Here is a 17896-nt window from a genome sequence, read left to right as displayed (position 1 = left end):
GCAAAGATGATGTTGAACTATCAAATTTCTTTCGGAATGCCCGAATTGATGGGAAGTTGATAGAGTATTCTTTCAAGAATTCCATTTCAGAGAAGAACCAAAGTTGATGATTGTTGCTATAGTACAAGAGGCCAGAGGGACATTCTTTTGCCGTACTATTTACATTTTGTGTGTTACAAATTCTCATATCTCGACCGTATATTGTGACTCCAAAGCATACAATACAATGAACACGAATTTTTATATCACAGTTGTTAATTTTCAAGTTTAGTTTTTTCTACTAAACATTGTAACCATTTGACTCGATCTTAGAGCATTTATTCTTTCTTCAATAACATGTAACAATCAAAACAATTAGTCTTTTATAAGGCAATATTAGACAAATACTCCCATGTAAAACGAATGCAGTCTTAAGAAGTCAGGGTCCATATTAATGAAAAAATAGTCATCGAACTAACTCGTTTACTTACACTCTTGGTAAAATCGACTCAAGAAGTCGATATGTCACAGATTAATCACAATTAACAAACTCAAACATAAATCTGAGAGAAATGATTAAAACACCTCACAAATAACTTATGAATTTCATCGTACCATACATTCATACATACAATTAAACACTTGACTTATTAAAATTACAACATAAAATTTGAATCAATCAAACTCAGGGGTTGGATCTTCCTCAGGACCAGCCAAAACCCAATCTCCAAACTCATTCAAAACCATACCTTTGTTCTTCTCAACCCACCAAACCGGAGGAACCAAACATTCTTCCTTAAGAAAATCACATGATTTATTAACCAACGCGATACTTCGCTTAGTAACACTCTTAAACTCACTCTTAGGCCCATGCCAACCATCCACTATATGTAATATAGCTTGCAAATTATGCCAATCACTAGGATTTTTCGAGTCTTTTAGATAACTCGATTTCCTTGTGTCGATCTCTAGCTCGGTACCAATATCCACGTATCCCATTAGCTTCACGGGGTATAGAGGGATCAAATCGATAACATTCCTAACATGTAGGACATTCAAATTGGGATACAAATCCATCATATCTTTGAATTCTTTGTTGCCTACTTTTGGACAACCGAAAACTATGGCTGAGACCGGGATCTCGGTCGTGAGGTTTTCTACAACATCGAATGCACTTACGACTGATAATGACGCGCCTAGGCTATGGCCGGCAAATGTAATGCTTAACTTCTCGTCTTTGTATTGTTCAATGAGTTGCTTGAGTTTGGTTAAAAGTTGTGTCCTCGCGCTTAGTTTGGTGAAGGACGATTTCGGATCCTCGGAGGTGTAAATTGTCATCCAACCTTGCATTACTTTGGGCACGTTATCATCCTCATCATCGTCGCTACCCTTACCAGTATCTTTGGCTGCTTAATTGAACACGGAATATGATTTTGGATTATTAAAATGCAAAACTAAGAACAAATACATCAACAACTAAATTAGCTAACATCTACTAGCATAGGATTTAGTCATTTAGAAACACCTTCTTATGAAAATACTTGGACAATTAAATATTTAGAAACAACCTCTTATTATGAAAATATTTTTAAAAATATGGTTATTTTTTAGTCAGAAAAAGTGGTCACTATTTAACCAAAAGTGGTAACTTTTTATAAACACAAAAACTGGTCACTTTCTTTTGGTCGCACAATAGAATTTGGAAATCTCCCTTATTGCAAGTTTGGATTTCAAGCACAACGGAAAAGTTGGAAGGGCGATGTATAAGAATGGTGCAACCTAATGGCTCTTCGTCCATCGGAAGGGCGATGTTTGTCGTGTGTATTATCTTTATCGATGAAAGGCAAACAAAAGGAGGCCATAAGCCAATATGTGGTGTTATAGGAACCAACTACTCCACATAAACAATAAGTTGCTTAAAACAATCATTATGTCGCAACACTAGAAAAAGTCAAGTAAATCAATCTCCCAAGCGATTATGCTCTACGGAGGGAGTATTCCATTCGTACTAATCATTTGTTTCCTTCGTTTTTTTATTCTTTCTAAGAAGTATTTTAAATAAAAGCAAACAAATGATTGGAACGAAGGGAGTAATTTGAAAATACGGACCTTTGTAATTGAAACAGCTATTAAACCAGGACGTATCCACCTTCTTCTGCTCCCCCTTTTCCACCTTTTCAACTGTAAAATTGTAACCATTTTACAAAAGACGGGAAAGAGGAGCATCTAGGTGCGTCGCTAGTGGAAATATAAAACTTGGTTTTATGAACGTTTTGGTTGTTTTTTATTTTTATTTTTTTGCTTTTTCCAAATACCATGTCACAAAGTGTATACTGTTTTCAAGTTTTACTCATACGGACTCAAAACAGTCGTATCATATATACAAAAATTCGTATAGTCAAGAAATAACTACTTTGTATAATGTATACGGAGAATTACTTAACCATGTATAGTAATATACATAATGACGCCATGAAGTGATGGTGGTATTACGATTAAAGATTAGCCAAATGTAAAATAAAGAGAATAAAAAAAAAAAAGAAAAAAATTGAAGGGAGTACATACCAGGAGTACGAGGACGTAGCAAAGGCTTAGCAGACTGAAGTTGCGCACCAAGAACATCAATCCACTCATAATCCCTAGTAGTCCCTCTCCAAGCAACATAAATCTCCCTCCTCCCCATCTCCCGACTCGCTACGTCATTTGAAACCGCTACGTACCCAATCCAGTTAGACTCCCGGTCCCACATCTCCCGAGACCTGGACTTGAGCAAAAACGCCTCAGGGACGCTGACACGCGCAGTGGCATACAAATACGCCACTGCATCGTACCTGTCAGCGCCCCCAGGAAAGGCGGTTTTATGTAGCACATTCGCCTTAGCGTAGCGGCTGCTCCCACAGTAGGCTGAGTTTTGGTCGTTGATGAAGGTGTCGTAGGTGACTTGGCAGAAGTCGCCGCATCGTAGGACGAGCTCTCGTAGCTCGTTGTTGAGTGGGTTAGTGAGTCCGACCCATGATTTGGAACCGAGGAGTTCGGGCCATGTTGGGCCTTGTTGGGTTAGGCCTAGAGGTTTTCCTTCGTCCATTGTTTTTGGGTGATGGAGGTTTGGTTGGGGATTGGCTTTTGCAAGTAGTATATGAGGAATTAAGATAGGGTAAGGTGGGGACTTTGTGCCCATATTGACTCTTATTATTTGGTAGGGGTCAATTATTGACTATTCGTCGGTGTGCTGTTTTTGTTTGCTACTTTAGGCATGTCAAATTATCAAATGGGGGATGCATTTGGTTACCAACCCGACTCGAACTATCTAAAATCTAACCCGACGAATCTTGAGAAGCTGGTAAAGCGAAGCCAACCCGACTTGGGGATCGATAAGGGGATAGCAATCTTCTTTCTCCCAACCTGTGGCCCGCTTTTTACTCAATGTAGGGCATGACTTGATTTCATGTAGCTTAAAAATGGTCTAAACTCAACCAAATCGACATTATTCTAATATTTGGATTAGAGACGGCCACGTAGAGGTGAGTATTGGTCCAAAATCGGACTATATCGGACCGAAGACCGAATAAATTTTTTTGGTGAACCGAAGACCGGACCTAAACAATTCGGTCTTGGGCTGGGCTCTCCCGGCTAGGCCCTGGACCGGCCCTTGGAAGAGACTAGCTTGGTCGGGCCAGGCGACTAGTTGCTGGAGTGACCCGGACAAGGCCTGTGGCTTGCGGGCTGATTTGAAGAAAACTTTTTTTTTGGGAAATTAAATAATTATGGAAAACAATGAAGGGTGCTGTGAAATAAAGACAGAAGAATTGTAGAGAGAAGTTAGAGAGAATATATATATATATAGAGAGAGATAGAACTGTATATTATTCCATTATGGGAAAGTATATACACAAACGATGAGAGTAGAGTTTCCATAAGATAATACACTCTTGAATATTCTAAGATATGGACATCCATATAATATTATACTATAAGATTTCATAACACTTCCTCTTGGATGTCCATTACTGAAGAAGATGCCTCGTTAAAAACCTTCCTAGAAAACCCCGTGGGAAAAACACTAGTGAAGTAAAAGAGTACACTAATCTTTAAACATGCATAATAAGTTACCTCATTAAAACCTTTCTATGGAAAACTCCGTGGGACAAAACCATGGCTAAGGAAAAAGAGTACAACGCGTACTACTCCCCCTGATGATTACATAACTTGATAAATCTTGAAATGATCTATGATTTGACATAACTTCTCGATCATTGAAGTAGTACCCATTGTGGTTAACAAATTTGAATCTTCGATCAATAGAAATCCATGACAGCTTCGATATCATATTTCTTTGAGAACTCATGGTCTAGATATAATCATTTCATAATAACTCTTGGATCTTCATTTCAATTAATACTTCCGCAATAGTGATATAGTTTCACCTCAATAAACGACATAACATTATATGTCTAAAACAATTGTCATCTCAATCAACCATGATGACATGACCAAACTATAGCGTAATAATGCGCTTATAGTGCTACCTCGTTAAAACCCTTGCTAGGAAAAAACCGTTAAAACAAAAGACCTAGTCGAAGGGAAAAAGAGTGTAGCCATTATTCATTAATCCTTGTCTTAAGGAGAATCAATCCGATAATAAATCATCCAATACCTTTGAGCGATTTTCTTTGCTAAACCAGATACGTATGGATTGACATTCTCATTATAGATTTTGACTACATTATTTACCAATCGTTATGTTACTTCTGGACCATAAACTAATTTCAAATGTTTAGCATGAAGCTCATTCAAATAGTTATTCTCATATGCTCAAACTTCGGCTTGAATCAATAATAATTTCCCTTAAGTAACTCTACAAGAGTTTGAATTTTTCATTTTGGAAATAATCACGATAACCTTTCAATCGTGTCGTAAAAGTTCATATATAATTCTGAGTTCCCAAAACTCAATTAATCAAGCATCATCATATGATGATCATTTAAGAGCCTCCTACATAAAGTTATCCTCGTTTTAGTATCTTATGAGATAATATTTCTCCTTAAACATTTTTCCATTAAAAACAAAATAATCAACATGTGCATGCATATGATATGAAACAAATATCTAAATTACATATTCTAACAAAGATGCAGTAATAATAATATATATTAAAACTAAGATGCAATGATGATTTACTATAATGACTCAAAATGCAAACTGTACAATTTTCTTTTCCAATATTCATAACTTAAATTGACTTCAAGTCAATTACCGGACTTCTAGTCCATGAGCTCATTTATAATCATAGATTATATGTCGACAATCAAAATGGACTTAAATATAAGATCCCCATTTCCAAGTCCATTAAACTCCGCGCGCAAATGCATATCAGTTCCTTAAATATATCGATGTAATTTCAACATTTTGCGATATTGTCAGTACTGATCACTGATATCTGAATATATATAGTACCATTTATTTTTTATATAGGCCAGCTATTATCATTCAAATATTTATGTCACTTTCGTGACATCCAAATTACTATACTCCATAGGAGTACCAACTGCCCATGCTTGTCATTTTCTTATTACTTGAAATATGTGAACCGATATGACTCTCACACTACATTTCACGTGTGGTTATTGTTCAATTTAATTTTTCATTACATATATTTTCTATGACTAATCTATATATAGCTCGCTATACCACATATAGGGCTAATCTCTCTATAATTAAATCCTAGATTTCAATGTATTAAAATATCACATTTTGATAAAGTGATCAAACTGGTATCATAATACATTTTTATAACCAAATGAATACCATCATTTCTAATTACATGAACCTTTATTTGATGTATTTCATAGTGAAAACAAACCGTTGAACTTCAGATCCGGTTGGGGATAACATACTTGTTTGTTTTTACCAGCTTTTCCTTATCATTCTCCCCCTAAGGTGCTAAAAACTATCTATACCAGATAGATTTAATAGGCCAATAGATTATTATATCAACCTTAATTGTTTTCTGCAGTTGGTTTTTCAAGTGCTAAATCATAATGCCCAATTCGTGAGATCAATGATTTCATATAATAATCAAACTACTGTGATTTCCACACAATATCTATTCATAAAAATTATTATGTGTCTACAAGCCACTTAATATAATGTCTATCCATACATGAACATTTAAGTTCTTTATTCACTCCGAGTAGTTGTCAGATCTCCAATAAATATACTCAGTCTCCGTGTAATGTCTTGCCTTTAATAAACTTACATGAGAGAGTTTTCAGCACTTATATTTTCCTTAGGATAAACTTTAGGTTTATCAAAACGGGTATAATAAGAACCCGGATGGCTTAATATGTCACATCTGAATTATTTCATGTCAACTTTCTAAATTGCCCACAATCCATGGCAATGTTTAATAAGAATTGGCTGTGTCTCAATAATTTCACTTCTCACACACCATATTTTTAGTAGACTATATTTCTCATGCTAAACTTGTAGTTAGCAATACTTTATTCAACCGGATAAATGATGTGACATATGACATAACAGATGTCTCATAAATGTAGGCAAGACTCGTCTATATTCCAATGGAATATATTCCTCTTTGAGTATTTTCATATGACCAATAATTATAATCGTCAACATATACAATTATGACATACGCATGCTTATCACTACCTTTCAATGTGCTAGCATGATAATACATGTAAGTTGGCCAAAATTCAACTTACGAATTAATTATTCCTTTCAGGGTTGATAAAAAATTCAACAACTCGCAAATCAGTTGTACTACTCAACCATTTACTTCACAATATATCATGTATTGGTCAAATTATCACTTTTCTTTCAGGAGTGAAATAAATGTCCACTTCCAAAAGAAATATTAGTGTTTCAAAATAAACACATCACATTCTTGTATTTTACCAATACCGGTGACATAATTTTCTTAAACAAAATCATAATTTATTAAATCTCATATGCCATAGTTTTATATGCCTTTGACATCCAATTGAATAAACCCCGAGTTTATTCTTGTTTTAATACTCAAAATGTAATCATCATATGAGAAATGTGAATTGCAAACACTATGAACTTCAGGCCACAGTTTTAAAATCTGTAAACATTATGAACTTCAGGTCATAATTTTATATATGTAAATACTTATGAACTTCGGGTCATAGTTTAACTATTTGCAAACACTATGAACTTCAGGCCATAGTGTAGATGTCAAAATTTTAACCCATAAATAATTTTTCCTTTCTCATATCAAACTTCGAACATATATGAGTCTCATATTACTTTTATAAGATATTCACTTTCATGAGATATTTTCATTTCTTTCAATGAACAAATTTTGGATAAATAAGGTCATATCATTAAGCTCAATTAAGGCTTCTTTACTTGGCTCATCAAACGCCACATTATTAGGCTCAATTTAGGCCGCAACATTAGGCTTATCATAATGTCATGTTCTCCATCTCTGTCACCGGCAGAGTCTTTATGAGTTGTCACATTCACTTTTAGGAATGGATCAAATTTAAGATTTCATTATACTGTTCAACTTTAGGTGAACAAGAATCAACTCGCAAATAAATTTGCCTTTTCATATAGACCGTTTTATCCATTTGAAACCCAAATGCGGTTAAAAAAATCGCAGCTGTGAACTTTTGGCCACTAGCATTTACACGTGGTGTAATACCCGGATATTGTGGGACCCGAAAATGAATCTTGGGATGCGTGAGGGGACCTTATACTAGACTAGAGGTGACTCGGGAGTGAGGTATAACTATAAAGTGGACCGAGTATAACCTATACTAGACTTAGTGGAGTTGTTATAATGTCCGCTTACGGAAGGGTCGTCTTAAAACTGTCATAACTTGAGATCTAGACATGATATTGATGTGATTCCAATGGTAGGTCACACACCCAAAATGACCAAGAAACTAGTTAGATATGACTGTTTTACGAAAACTGGTCATTGCTGAGAACCGTGTCGCACTCGGCCGAGTGAGGTTCACTCGACCGAGTGGACTCGGCACTTGATCGCGTGAGTGAAACTCGACCGAGTGGCGCTGAATCAGAACCCGGGATAAGGAAATCTTACCCCCTTATCCTCATTCATTCTATCTTCTCCCTTCTCACTTCATATGCTCTCCCTTCTCTCTAAAACCCTCACAAACACTCTTACATGGGATTCAAGCTTACTTTCATGGATGGTTCATCCTCTTTCCTTCCCCCCTCAACATTTTTAAGTTAATATCGACCCTTGTTTAATTAGTTTAAACCCTAACTTTTGGGGATTTTGTGTTGGGTAATTAATTAGTAATTAGTATATGTAATATGGGTAATTAGTGGGTATTAAAAAGGGGTTTTTTAGTTTATAATAGTGTAGGATGTGTTTGTGATGGTATTACATGATTTATATAGGATTATGACGGTCTTGCGAGACGGAATCGTAGGGGATTCGAGTAGCTTATGAAGAATACTAAAAGGTAGGTTTATCCTACTCGGTTTTAATATTTTTATGTGAATATTTGTGTGTCATTCATCATCATTTCGAGTATGAGTCGATTGGATATCATGTTGGTATTTGAGGAAGTTTTATCCATGATATGTTGGGATTGAGTTCATGATGAGTCATATAACTGGTGTTGTGTTGCATTTCCCATGTATGGTCATTGTTGTGTTGTGTTGGAGATCATTGATGGTTTTACTTGGTTATTGTGGAGACGTAAGGCAGTTGGGAGACCGTCTTACGATTAAGTCGTCTCTTGGAGCTTCCCACTCCAAGAGGGATGTGCACATTAATGGCTTGAGTTACGGAGGGACTTGTGTGGTTGAGACACTACATCTAGCAGGGGATCCGGTTGGCTTCCGGACCGGTACGTCTGGGCGTGTCCCGGTACCTATTGGTGGTTGTTGGTATGTCTGGGCGTATCCCAGTACCAGTGTGGTTTTCGGTATGTCTGGGCGTGTCTTGGTACCGTGGTGGTTGTGGGTACGTCTGGGCGTGTCCCGGTACCGGTGTGGTGGTTGTTTGATAGCGTCTCATTCATATCATAGTCATGTTACATACTCACACACTTTGAGTTGTGTCACACTTTATTTATTGAAACTGACGTTTGTGTGTCTGTGTAATTGTCACCTGTCTCTTTTGGGGTGGCATGTGTCGATCCATATGACATCCTTTGGTCATATGGGGAGCAGGTTAAGTACATGTTGTTTGGATAGCACGTGGGAGACGGGACGAACCTGATGAGTCACGAGACGAGTATAGTTGGCTAGAGAGTATAGTTGTCATGAGTTGTACTTTTATTTATTTGTTTACGTTTATGTAATTAACATTATATTTATTTATAAAATGTTCTTTGATTGGAGTTTTGAAACACTACCTCCGGAAACTAAGATGGTAACGCTCCAATTATCTTGGTCGGATAGTTGAGGTGTTACAAAGTGGTATCAAAGCAACGATTTTGGAACCTAAACAAATGAACCAAAATGAATCTAGGAGTGTCTAATAAAATGAACCCGACTTGAGTGCAATAGGAGGTCGGATTTGGGTGAGAAGGATTCCTCATTTCAAAACTAGATCCTATTATTTCGGTTGGTCACTACATGGGTGGTTATGAGTCGGGAAACGTGATATGAAGTGTTACATGATTATGTGCGTGATATGATTTTGTTGATCATCTTGCATGATTTACTTACTCAAGTAAAATATTGTGTTATTACATGTAGTTGAGTTCATAGTTAAGTTCCTTGCTTTATATCTGGATCCATTTGATATATGATAACATGTAAAATGTGACGTGATTACGTGTTTACTATAACAAGTCGATAGGTTTCTTGCATGATATCGTTATTTATGATGTGGTACATCTTATCATATGTTCATATATATAACGTGTTTTGGTGAATGGTAATTACGTGTTAGAGTGTGAGCGGCGTTAGCCCGTCCTTTAGCATTTCAATACCGTATATATGTTTGAATTTCATTAATGCTATAGTTAGAGTGTGATTAGTAATGGTTGTTGGTAAAATAGTTGCTAGTATAAGAAAAGTAATCCTTAGTCGGAAATTACAAACCATAGAGAAGCACCCAGCCGAGTGCAAGCTAGTACTTGACCGAGTACCAGTCACTCGACCGAGTGAACCCTACCACTCGACCGAGTGGACCAATTTCCAGAAACTTGAAAATTTCTGGAAGTAAGTCACTCGACCGGGTGGACAAGGCACTCGACTGAGTGGACTGTCACTCGACCGAGTGGTCTCAGCACTCGACCGAGTGCCATTTTCTGGGTTGTGAAATTTGCAAGATTTGTATTATTACCTTGTTTCTTGCATTTCTTCATCATTTGTCATGGCAAAAATACCAAAATTTCTTTAAATGTTTTTTCTAAATCTCCATTGTGGATGATTGTTGCTTGGACTTAAGTTTTCTACTCCATTTTATCTTCTTAATTCTTGCTAATTAAACAATGTAAATGGTTTTCCCATCACTCTTAATTTGTTCCAATTTGATTTCGTTTAAATCCACGCGATTCCTCCAAATTTCGCCAATTAAGTGCATCCCTTGTTTGATTCATTATATTAATCACCTTTAATACCATTTATGATGTCAAGTGCAAAATTTCCATGTTGAAGTTTGCCCAAAATTTTTCTTATGAACTTGAAAATATGTGTTTTCTTGATTAAATAATTTGACTTGGTGTTTGTTGCATGATTAATCGTTTGACAAGGACTAAAGTTGGGTTGTTATCGCTAACTCTTATCATACATTTAAATTTTTTTTTTTTGAAAATTTTGTCACGAAATTTTGAAGCTTGGATGTTCATGTTTGAGTTTCGATTTATTCTAATGCTTAATACTTAGTTTAGTTAACTAATGAGACCTAAAAATCTTGTCATGCTTAAGTTTTGACTTTCCTTTGTCAATATTGACATGTATTATTTCGAATCGTAATTTCACCTTAAAATGCTATCCAAAATCTTTTGAAATTTCATCTTATAATGAATGATTTTAATCTTTGCACTCAAAACACGATCCAGTTGTTCTTGATATTAAATGCCCGTTGATGTTGCATTGTGTTTTATCAAGCTAGCCATTTTGCCTTACAAATCGCCACAAGTTTTGATATGTGTGTTAGTTATATCGAAAGTGACCTAATTTTGATTTTCATGCTCCATTCTTTGTCTAATTATGTCGTAAAATTTCAAGTGTTAATTGTTTGTTGATGTTGGGCATAACCTTAAAATTTGAAAATTTTGTTTTAAAGTTTTCTTGAATTTACTGAGTAATAAGACTTCAATTTCTATTAGTAATGCTATGTATTGTCTTAAGTTCAGAATTCCGCCTTAAAATCTTGACCGAATTTTGATTTCCTTCTTTTATCTTAAACTTAGCTTAACGGTATTTTTAAGGCAATAATCTTTATGAGTATCACTGTAATAACCTGGTTTAAATCGAAAATTTCGGAAATAAAAATAGACCAAGTTCTTTTTGAGACTTCATGTGTACACCACTAAATTTTGATTTTCATGATTGAAACATGGCTTAATTGTCCCATAGTACCCCCAACCTTTGTTAACGGTGATATGCGTGGAAAATTATAGTGTTAATGCTCAATTTTGGATTTTGTGCTTAATAGTTGGTTTTGTTCTGCCGCAACCTTACAACCTTTATTAATAAATGTGTTATTTTGCTTATATATGAATCAATGCTTTGTTTACCTTTTTAGGTCATATAGTTTGATGAGTAAAGACGTGCAGATCATTTGTTGAGTGATAGTTTTGATGAGGGTAGTTGGGCAAATGCTAATAATTGTGATGAGTGGTGTTGTATTTGAGAGTTATGAGTGTGAAACATGTGTTTTTTTGGGATTAATGTAAGTTTCGTTTGAGTTGGATTTGAACCGTGTAAAAAGGTAGGTGTATGATTCATGTTTTGGAAGTAGGGGTAGTAGGAAGTGACTTTAGCTTGCGTAAGGTGTTTTGGAATTGAGTAAGATAAGTGTATGAGGTAATTGTGGATAATGAGTGATATTTGATCTAGGTTGAGTATTTGTTGAATATTTGAACTCGTGGATAGTGAATGAGGTTTGGGTTGCATATTAAGGAGTATTATTGTTGAGCGTAATTTCGAAACTTGGGTTGATGAATAATTGAGATATATGATGGTACATTTAGTATTACCAAGTTTGATTTTCGCGGTCATGAGAGTAAGAGTGTGGCGTGTAATACTTGAGAATACAATCATATTGTCGAGGTAGTTGATCCTTCGTGTTATAGAGTGTAGTCGTCTAAATGGGAAGTAGGTGTGTATAAGTGTGAAAATAGTTATGCGAGACTTGATCCTATGAGTGGTAGTATATATGTTTTTTGTAAACTTGCCTCCCAAACGTCGGAAAAACTTCCATAGTATACATCGTGATCTTGTGGTAGTGCCCACTTGGGTGATGATTTTGTCATTATTCCTTGAGAGTAATGAGTGAGTAGGGTCGTGTCCATGAGATAGTATAAGCGTTGTGGCTACCAACGTGACTATTGTGGTTGTTGATAACGGTATGGTGATACCGTCGCCGGGTATGGGGAGAAAATAGAACGGTTGCGAAAAGAATTATGAAAGAGTATATTTGTGTCGGTAGTGTGTCTCGGATGTTCTATCTTAATTGTGTAATGACGATGGCCATAGGGCCAAGAGTTATGCTTAAATTCGGTTATTTAATGGTGTGTTAGTCACCATCGGAGTCTATTAGCATTTATGTGATGAAATAGGGAAGTTTGGAATCGAGTTGAGAATGAAAACATTCTGCCCTAAGTGACACTCGACCGAGTGGTCTCCTACTCGGCCGAGTGCCCTCCTGCACTTGACCGAGTGGTCTGCCTTGACCCTTATTTTGTTGATATTTGACCAAATATTGAGCGTGTACTCCCATTTCGCGGTTATATTGGTTAACTTGTGCTTGGATAACCATGCTTGACCTTACATGTGTGATATTTGTGAATTGTTTATGTTTGATTATATGGTGTGGCATTTTGCAAGCAAGTAGAAATTGTTAATTCGACATGAATGGATTGATGACCAAAAATGATGTGATAATCTTGTTTCATGTATGTTAATCGACGTGATTTTACTAGGTTGTGTAAAAGTAAGAGGAAATATGCAAATTATGTGTTGCATAGTGATCATTTGCATGACTGTGTATTGTGGCCTTCCATATGAGCGGAAGTTTTGATGATGGATGGGAACAGATATGGAAACACATGTGTGATCATGTGGTGGATTTGACGCGGTACATGCGTGGCATGGTGTGGGGAAATGGGACTATTGTTCATGGTTGAGTCACATTACGAGTAATTTTGACATTGTTAAATTGTTACATGGAGTCCGCATATTCGTGATTAATGTGCATTCATGTTAATGTATGAGATTTGATGTGATATAGATACGTAATAATAATCGAGTTATACTCGTGATAGATACGTATATATATAGCCAACATGAAATAGGAGTTATTTATGGGATTAGAGTTTGGAACCGTGGGTTAGACCTTACGCTTAGACGTTTGGGAGGCTTTTAGAGTGGGATTATGACAATGGCATAAGACGATATGTGATTTGATTACGGATTTGTAATGAGTAAGAGAGAGTGTTGAACCTGGAACATGGTCATTTGTGGAATTTGGTAATGAACATATGAGAGCACATTATGAGGTTTGACAGTTGAACTTCGGGACGAAGTTCTCTTGTAAGGGGAGTGGATGTAGTCATTCGAAAATTAAGGAAAGATAAAGTACGGAATGAGAGGAAGTAATGAGAATTGAGCAAAGAACCTTGGGATAAGTGCGATTGACATGTGTGGATAATAAGAGTGATAATGACAATAAGAACCTTGACGGAATTTATGATAAAGTAATATGGCGATAGAGTACATGAGAACCGGTAATGAGACTTGAGAGAAGATTGAGGAATAATTGTGGAAAGAGAGAGTGAAGTGAACTTCGGGGACGAAGTTCATTTTAAGGAGGGAAGATTGTAATACCCGGTGATAGGCTATCGCACACCTATGCAAAGATAATATTTATACCCTAGGCAACAAATTAATGTAGTACTTAGGGGTCGAACCCAAAGGAGACGAGAGTTATTAATTAATTGTTATAGATTGAATTTTACCTTGGTCGATTACGTTTGAATTGGTTTGGATTGAAGTGATAAAACAATAATAAATAAAATGTCTAGGGAGATCGAGTCACGCATGCTAATTATGTAATTGCTCATGACAAGTTAAGAAGTTGATTTTACGATAAATGTTTAGGCTTAAAGACACCCATCTTACGATATTAGTGTCAACCATAGACCGGGTCCTAGAGAAACTCTCGTCCATGACTAGGTCGTCCTACTACACATGCTTAGTCTAATTCAATTCCATGCCTCTCGACTTTTAGAACGAATGAACAAACTTAATCAATGAATAAGCCTTTAAACATAGATTAAACATTATGGTACAAACATGTGATAGAAACACTTATACAATATTAACTTATCCTTTTTTTGACATTTACAAATTACTTAATCATGCATGGCTTCCTTTATTCCCTAGACAAAGGTAAATTATTCTAACATTGTGAAAATATAAACTAAACTAATTCTAAATGAAATGATAAATAACATAATTAAAATAAAGATAAAATTACCTTGAATGAAAATACAAGAACAATTGCAAATGGAAATAACTTGGAATAAATATTGAACTTGATAATAGAAATGTTGTAACAAACTAATACAAGCTAAACTAAACTAAACTAAACTACAAATATTTAGAGAGAATTTTGGAATAAAAATATATGTAAGAATGTGTGGTGGTGTGTTGAAGTCTACACCCTTTATATAGGAAATGAGGGGTGAAACTTAGGGTAAATACAAGGAGTCAACCCCAAATATTTTCTCTCAATTGCTTGAGTAATTGCCTAGAGAATCCTATGTGAGCCATTAATCCCATCTTTAAGCCTTTGGTTAATCACTCAATTTACATCCCATGAGAATCCTAAGAGCATCTCAAGTTGAGCATCTTATGTAGAATTTTGTGGACTTGTAATGTGGGCTTCATTTTGCATTTGTATTTGTTGCACATCTACATTTTGGTCCATCATTTTGGCATTGTTAGTCCATGCACATCTTCCATGTTGGTCCATTCTCTTCCTTAGCTTATCTACTTAGCTCATGCTTGTAGTACATGCAAATGTTGTAGAATTAAGCTCCTAAAAGCTTATCTACCTACAAAACACGACAAAACATACAAATGGAACTAGAAAGCAAATATTAGCTCATTAACACTAAAATTAGTGCATAATAAATATAAAATGGAGCTAAATATTGGGGTAAAAATGTATATAATTTGGACCTATGAAACTCCCCCAAGCTAAGCCCTTGCTTGTCCCCAAGCAAGAAAACATATCCCATCAAATGAAATATCCCAAACAAGCTAAGCATAATGATTTTAAAACCCGAAACAACATGGGCAATGGAATAATGCAAGAACATGGATGAGATTTACACAACGGTGTAGCATGAAAAACTTGAAATGATCTTTTAAGCTCTTGCATGATCTTTCGACTTATGGACTCTCACGGTGCACTCAAACTCTTTTTTATGTGAAAGGACAATTATGTGAATGATCACTCAACTATCCTCGACTTATAACAATGTGCCCGCAATCTAATATGGTAATCAATCAAAACTAGTAAGCCAAAACAATCAAATGCAAGCATGATAAAGAAGCCAAATGAGTAGGAAGAAGGCAATATGTAATGGGTAAGAAGGGGGAACAAATGAATTATGTATTGTGGAGCTAATGTGAAGCTAGCAACAATCAAATGCAAGGATGCTCAATCCCAATTCTAACCCAAATTTGCAATTTAATCATAAGAAAACTCTCCAAAAGAATATGAATAATGTATGAGAGTTTCTCACATCTTCTTCTTCTTCTTTTTTTTTTTCATTTCAATGCATACTTCTTTTTTCATTTTCATGCTTCTTCTCATTCATTCATTCTTTTTCATCATTTCATTCTCATTTTTTTCATTTCAATTCTTCAATTTTTTTCATTTTTCATTTTTCCTCCTTTTTTCCTTTGAGCATTAAGACCAAGCTCACATGATTTCCCAAACTTTGAAACAAATCCCAATTGAGCACCCAAAAACAAACAAAGCTACTAGCTCAACAAGGTAGGCAAAGTTGTAATGTAGCTAGGGAAATGTTTGTGAAAGGGGTCAAGAAGGCAATTATATCATGTGAATGGCTCCAAAATGCTATAACAAATGAATGCATGCTTACAAGAAATGACATGAGAACCATACTTGTGCGTATTGATGAAACACACATCATAAGGAGACCTACACTCACCTAAGAGAGACCGGATATGGATGCGTCGGTCTAAAGAGGTTCTACCTTACCATTTTGTAGCTTGCCAAAAGTCAAGATCAAGCCTATTTGGTTCATTTTTCATCTCCCACCTACTATGTCAAGACATCCCCATGTAGCAATATCCATCATAAAAGAACAAATCATTAGCTTAAGCAATCATTGGGATATGCAAGAGGGTATAAGTAGGACAAGCAAAGAATTAGAAGCAAAAATTTACACAATTTTTTCAAAAATTCTCACTAAATCGATACTAACTAAATGCAAACTAACTAATATGCGAATGCAATCTCCCCCCAAGCTAAACATAACATTGTCCTCAATGTGCCACAATTAAACTACCCAACGAAACCATAAAAATGGCTCAAAGCACAAAACAAGAAGGATTAGAGGTCATGTCTAATGGGTTGCGAGAAATTAAACTAAAATGCAAAACAAAGAAAACTTACTAGACTAACAAGCCTCCCCAAGCTAGCAGAAACATTGGGGGATTCCTCCACTCAGCATCTCATCAAAAAAATGGGTCAAAATTCCGGTGGGTACTTTGTCCATGATGCTAATAGAGGTTTTCGGAGGTGATTTGATTGAGAAATGAAGAAAAATAGAGAGAAGGAGTACCGTCCTTTGCTTTTGAAGCATATGGAAAAGATTAGCATATCCCGTCTTTTATTAAAACGCGTAATAAGGAAGAAAGTCACGACCCCGATCGGGGTGGTCAACCCCGACCATTGACCTCTTTTTTTTTTCTTTTTTTTTTTTTTTTTGAAAAAAAAAACGTAATGTTACGACCCCGAACGGGGTTACAACATGGGATAGTATGCTATCCTTCAAAGGCCTCTTCTCCTCTTCAACACCTACAAATCACAACTCAAAATAGCAAACTAGTCTAATATTTATTCCTAATGAAATTGCGTAAAAATTGAAATAAAATAAAAACAAACTAGTTTTTTTTCTAATGGATCCTCCATCGTCCTTTAAAAAGCACGTCAATGCCCTTAGAAGTCTATCATATATCTGCGCATGAGCAACATGAAAACATATGTACGCAATTGATAAGATTAAAACATGAAAGAGTAAGGGTAGAAATTTATAAATCTTATCGATGGGCGCATGAGAGACTTCAAATACTACCACCGTATCACTCCACTCGTCAGCAAGAGATGGAGCATCATGCTTAAGACCATAAAATAAATCGTTAGAACACAAATTATAATCATATATGGTCTCAAATGGGTGGCATAAAGAATAAAAGAGGAGAGGGTCATCAAAAATAGGGGGTTCATCCCACTTTTCCATGTCAAAATTGCTTAGCCCTCTAACTTTCTCGAATGGATCAACAACATCCTCTACAAATGGATTGTCAAGCGGGTCAAAAGACTCGGGAAAAAACTCATTAGAATCACAAGGAATCTCGACAAATTCATTTGTAGAAGGTGAGTTATCTACTACGGGTTTAATGTCATCAACACGAGTCTCTACATTTTCTATTTGAATGACACTAGGGGAGA

General features: G+C 35.8%; 1 protein-coding gene across 3 annotated transcripts; it reads right to left on the bottom strand.

The window, feature by feature from the left end:
- Nucleotides 1–555: 555 nt before the first annotated feature.
- Nucleotides 556–3144, bottom strand: LOC141616792 (phospholipase A1-IIdelta-like). 3 transcript variants are annotated; one of them, XM_074433937.1, is made up of 3 exons: nucleotides 2545–3143; nucleotides 2089–2160; nucleotides 556–1385 (listed from the first exon to the last, which is right to left on the bottom strand). In XM_074433937.1, exons 1-3 carry the CDS (start codon nucleotides 3062–3064, stop codon nucleotides 655–657), a joined length of 1323 nt encoding a protein of 440 aa, XP_074290038.1. In that variant the 5' UTR covers nucleotides 3065–3143; the 3' UTR covers nucleotides 556–654. The 3 variants fall into 3 exon arrangements, with proteins under 3 accessions (XP_074290038.1, XP_074290039.1, XP_074290040.1); XM_074433938.1 differs by lacking the exon at nucleotides 2089–2160 and having other exon boundaries at nucleotides 556–1388; nucleotides 2545–3144; XM_074433939.1 differs by lacking the exon at nucleotides 2089–2160 and having other exon boundaries at nucleotides 2545–3142.
- Nucleotides 3145–17896: the final 14752 nt, after the last annotated feature.

The sequence above is a fragment of the Silene latifolia genome, chromosome X (assembly GCF_048544455.1).
Source record: "Silene latifolia isolate original U9 population chromosome X, ASM4854445v1, whole genome shotgun sequence".
Taxonomy (NCBI): Eukaryota; Viridiplantae; Streptophyta; class Magnoliopsida; order Caryophyllales; family Caryophyllaceae; genus Silene; species Silene latifolia.
Note: the sequence above shows the minus strand (reverse complement) of the source record. Positions and strands in the feature narration are given on the sequence as shown.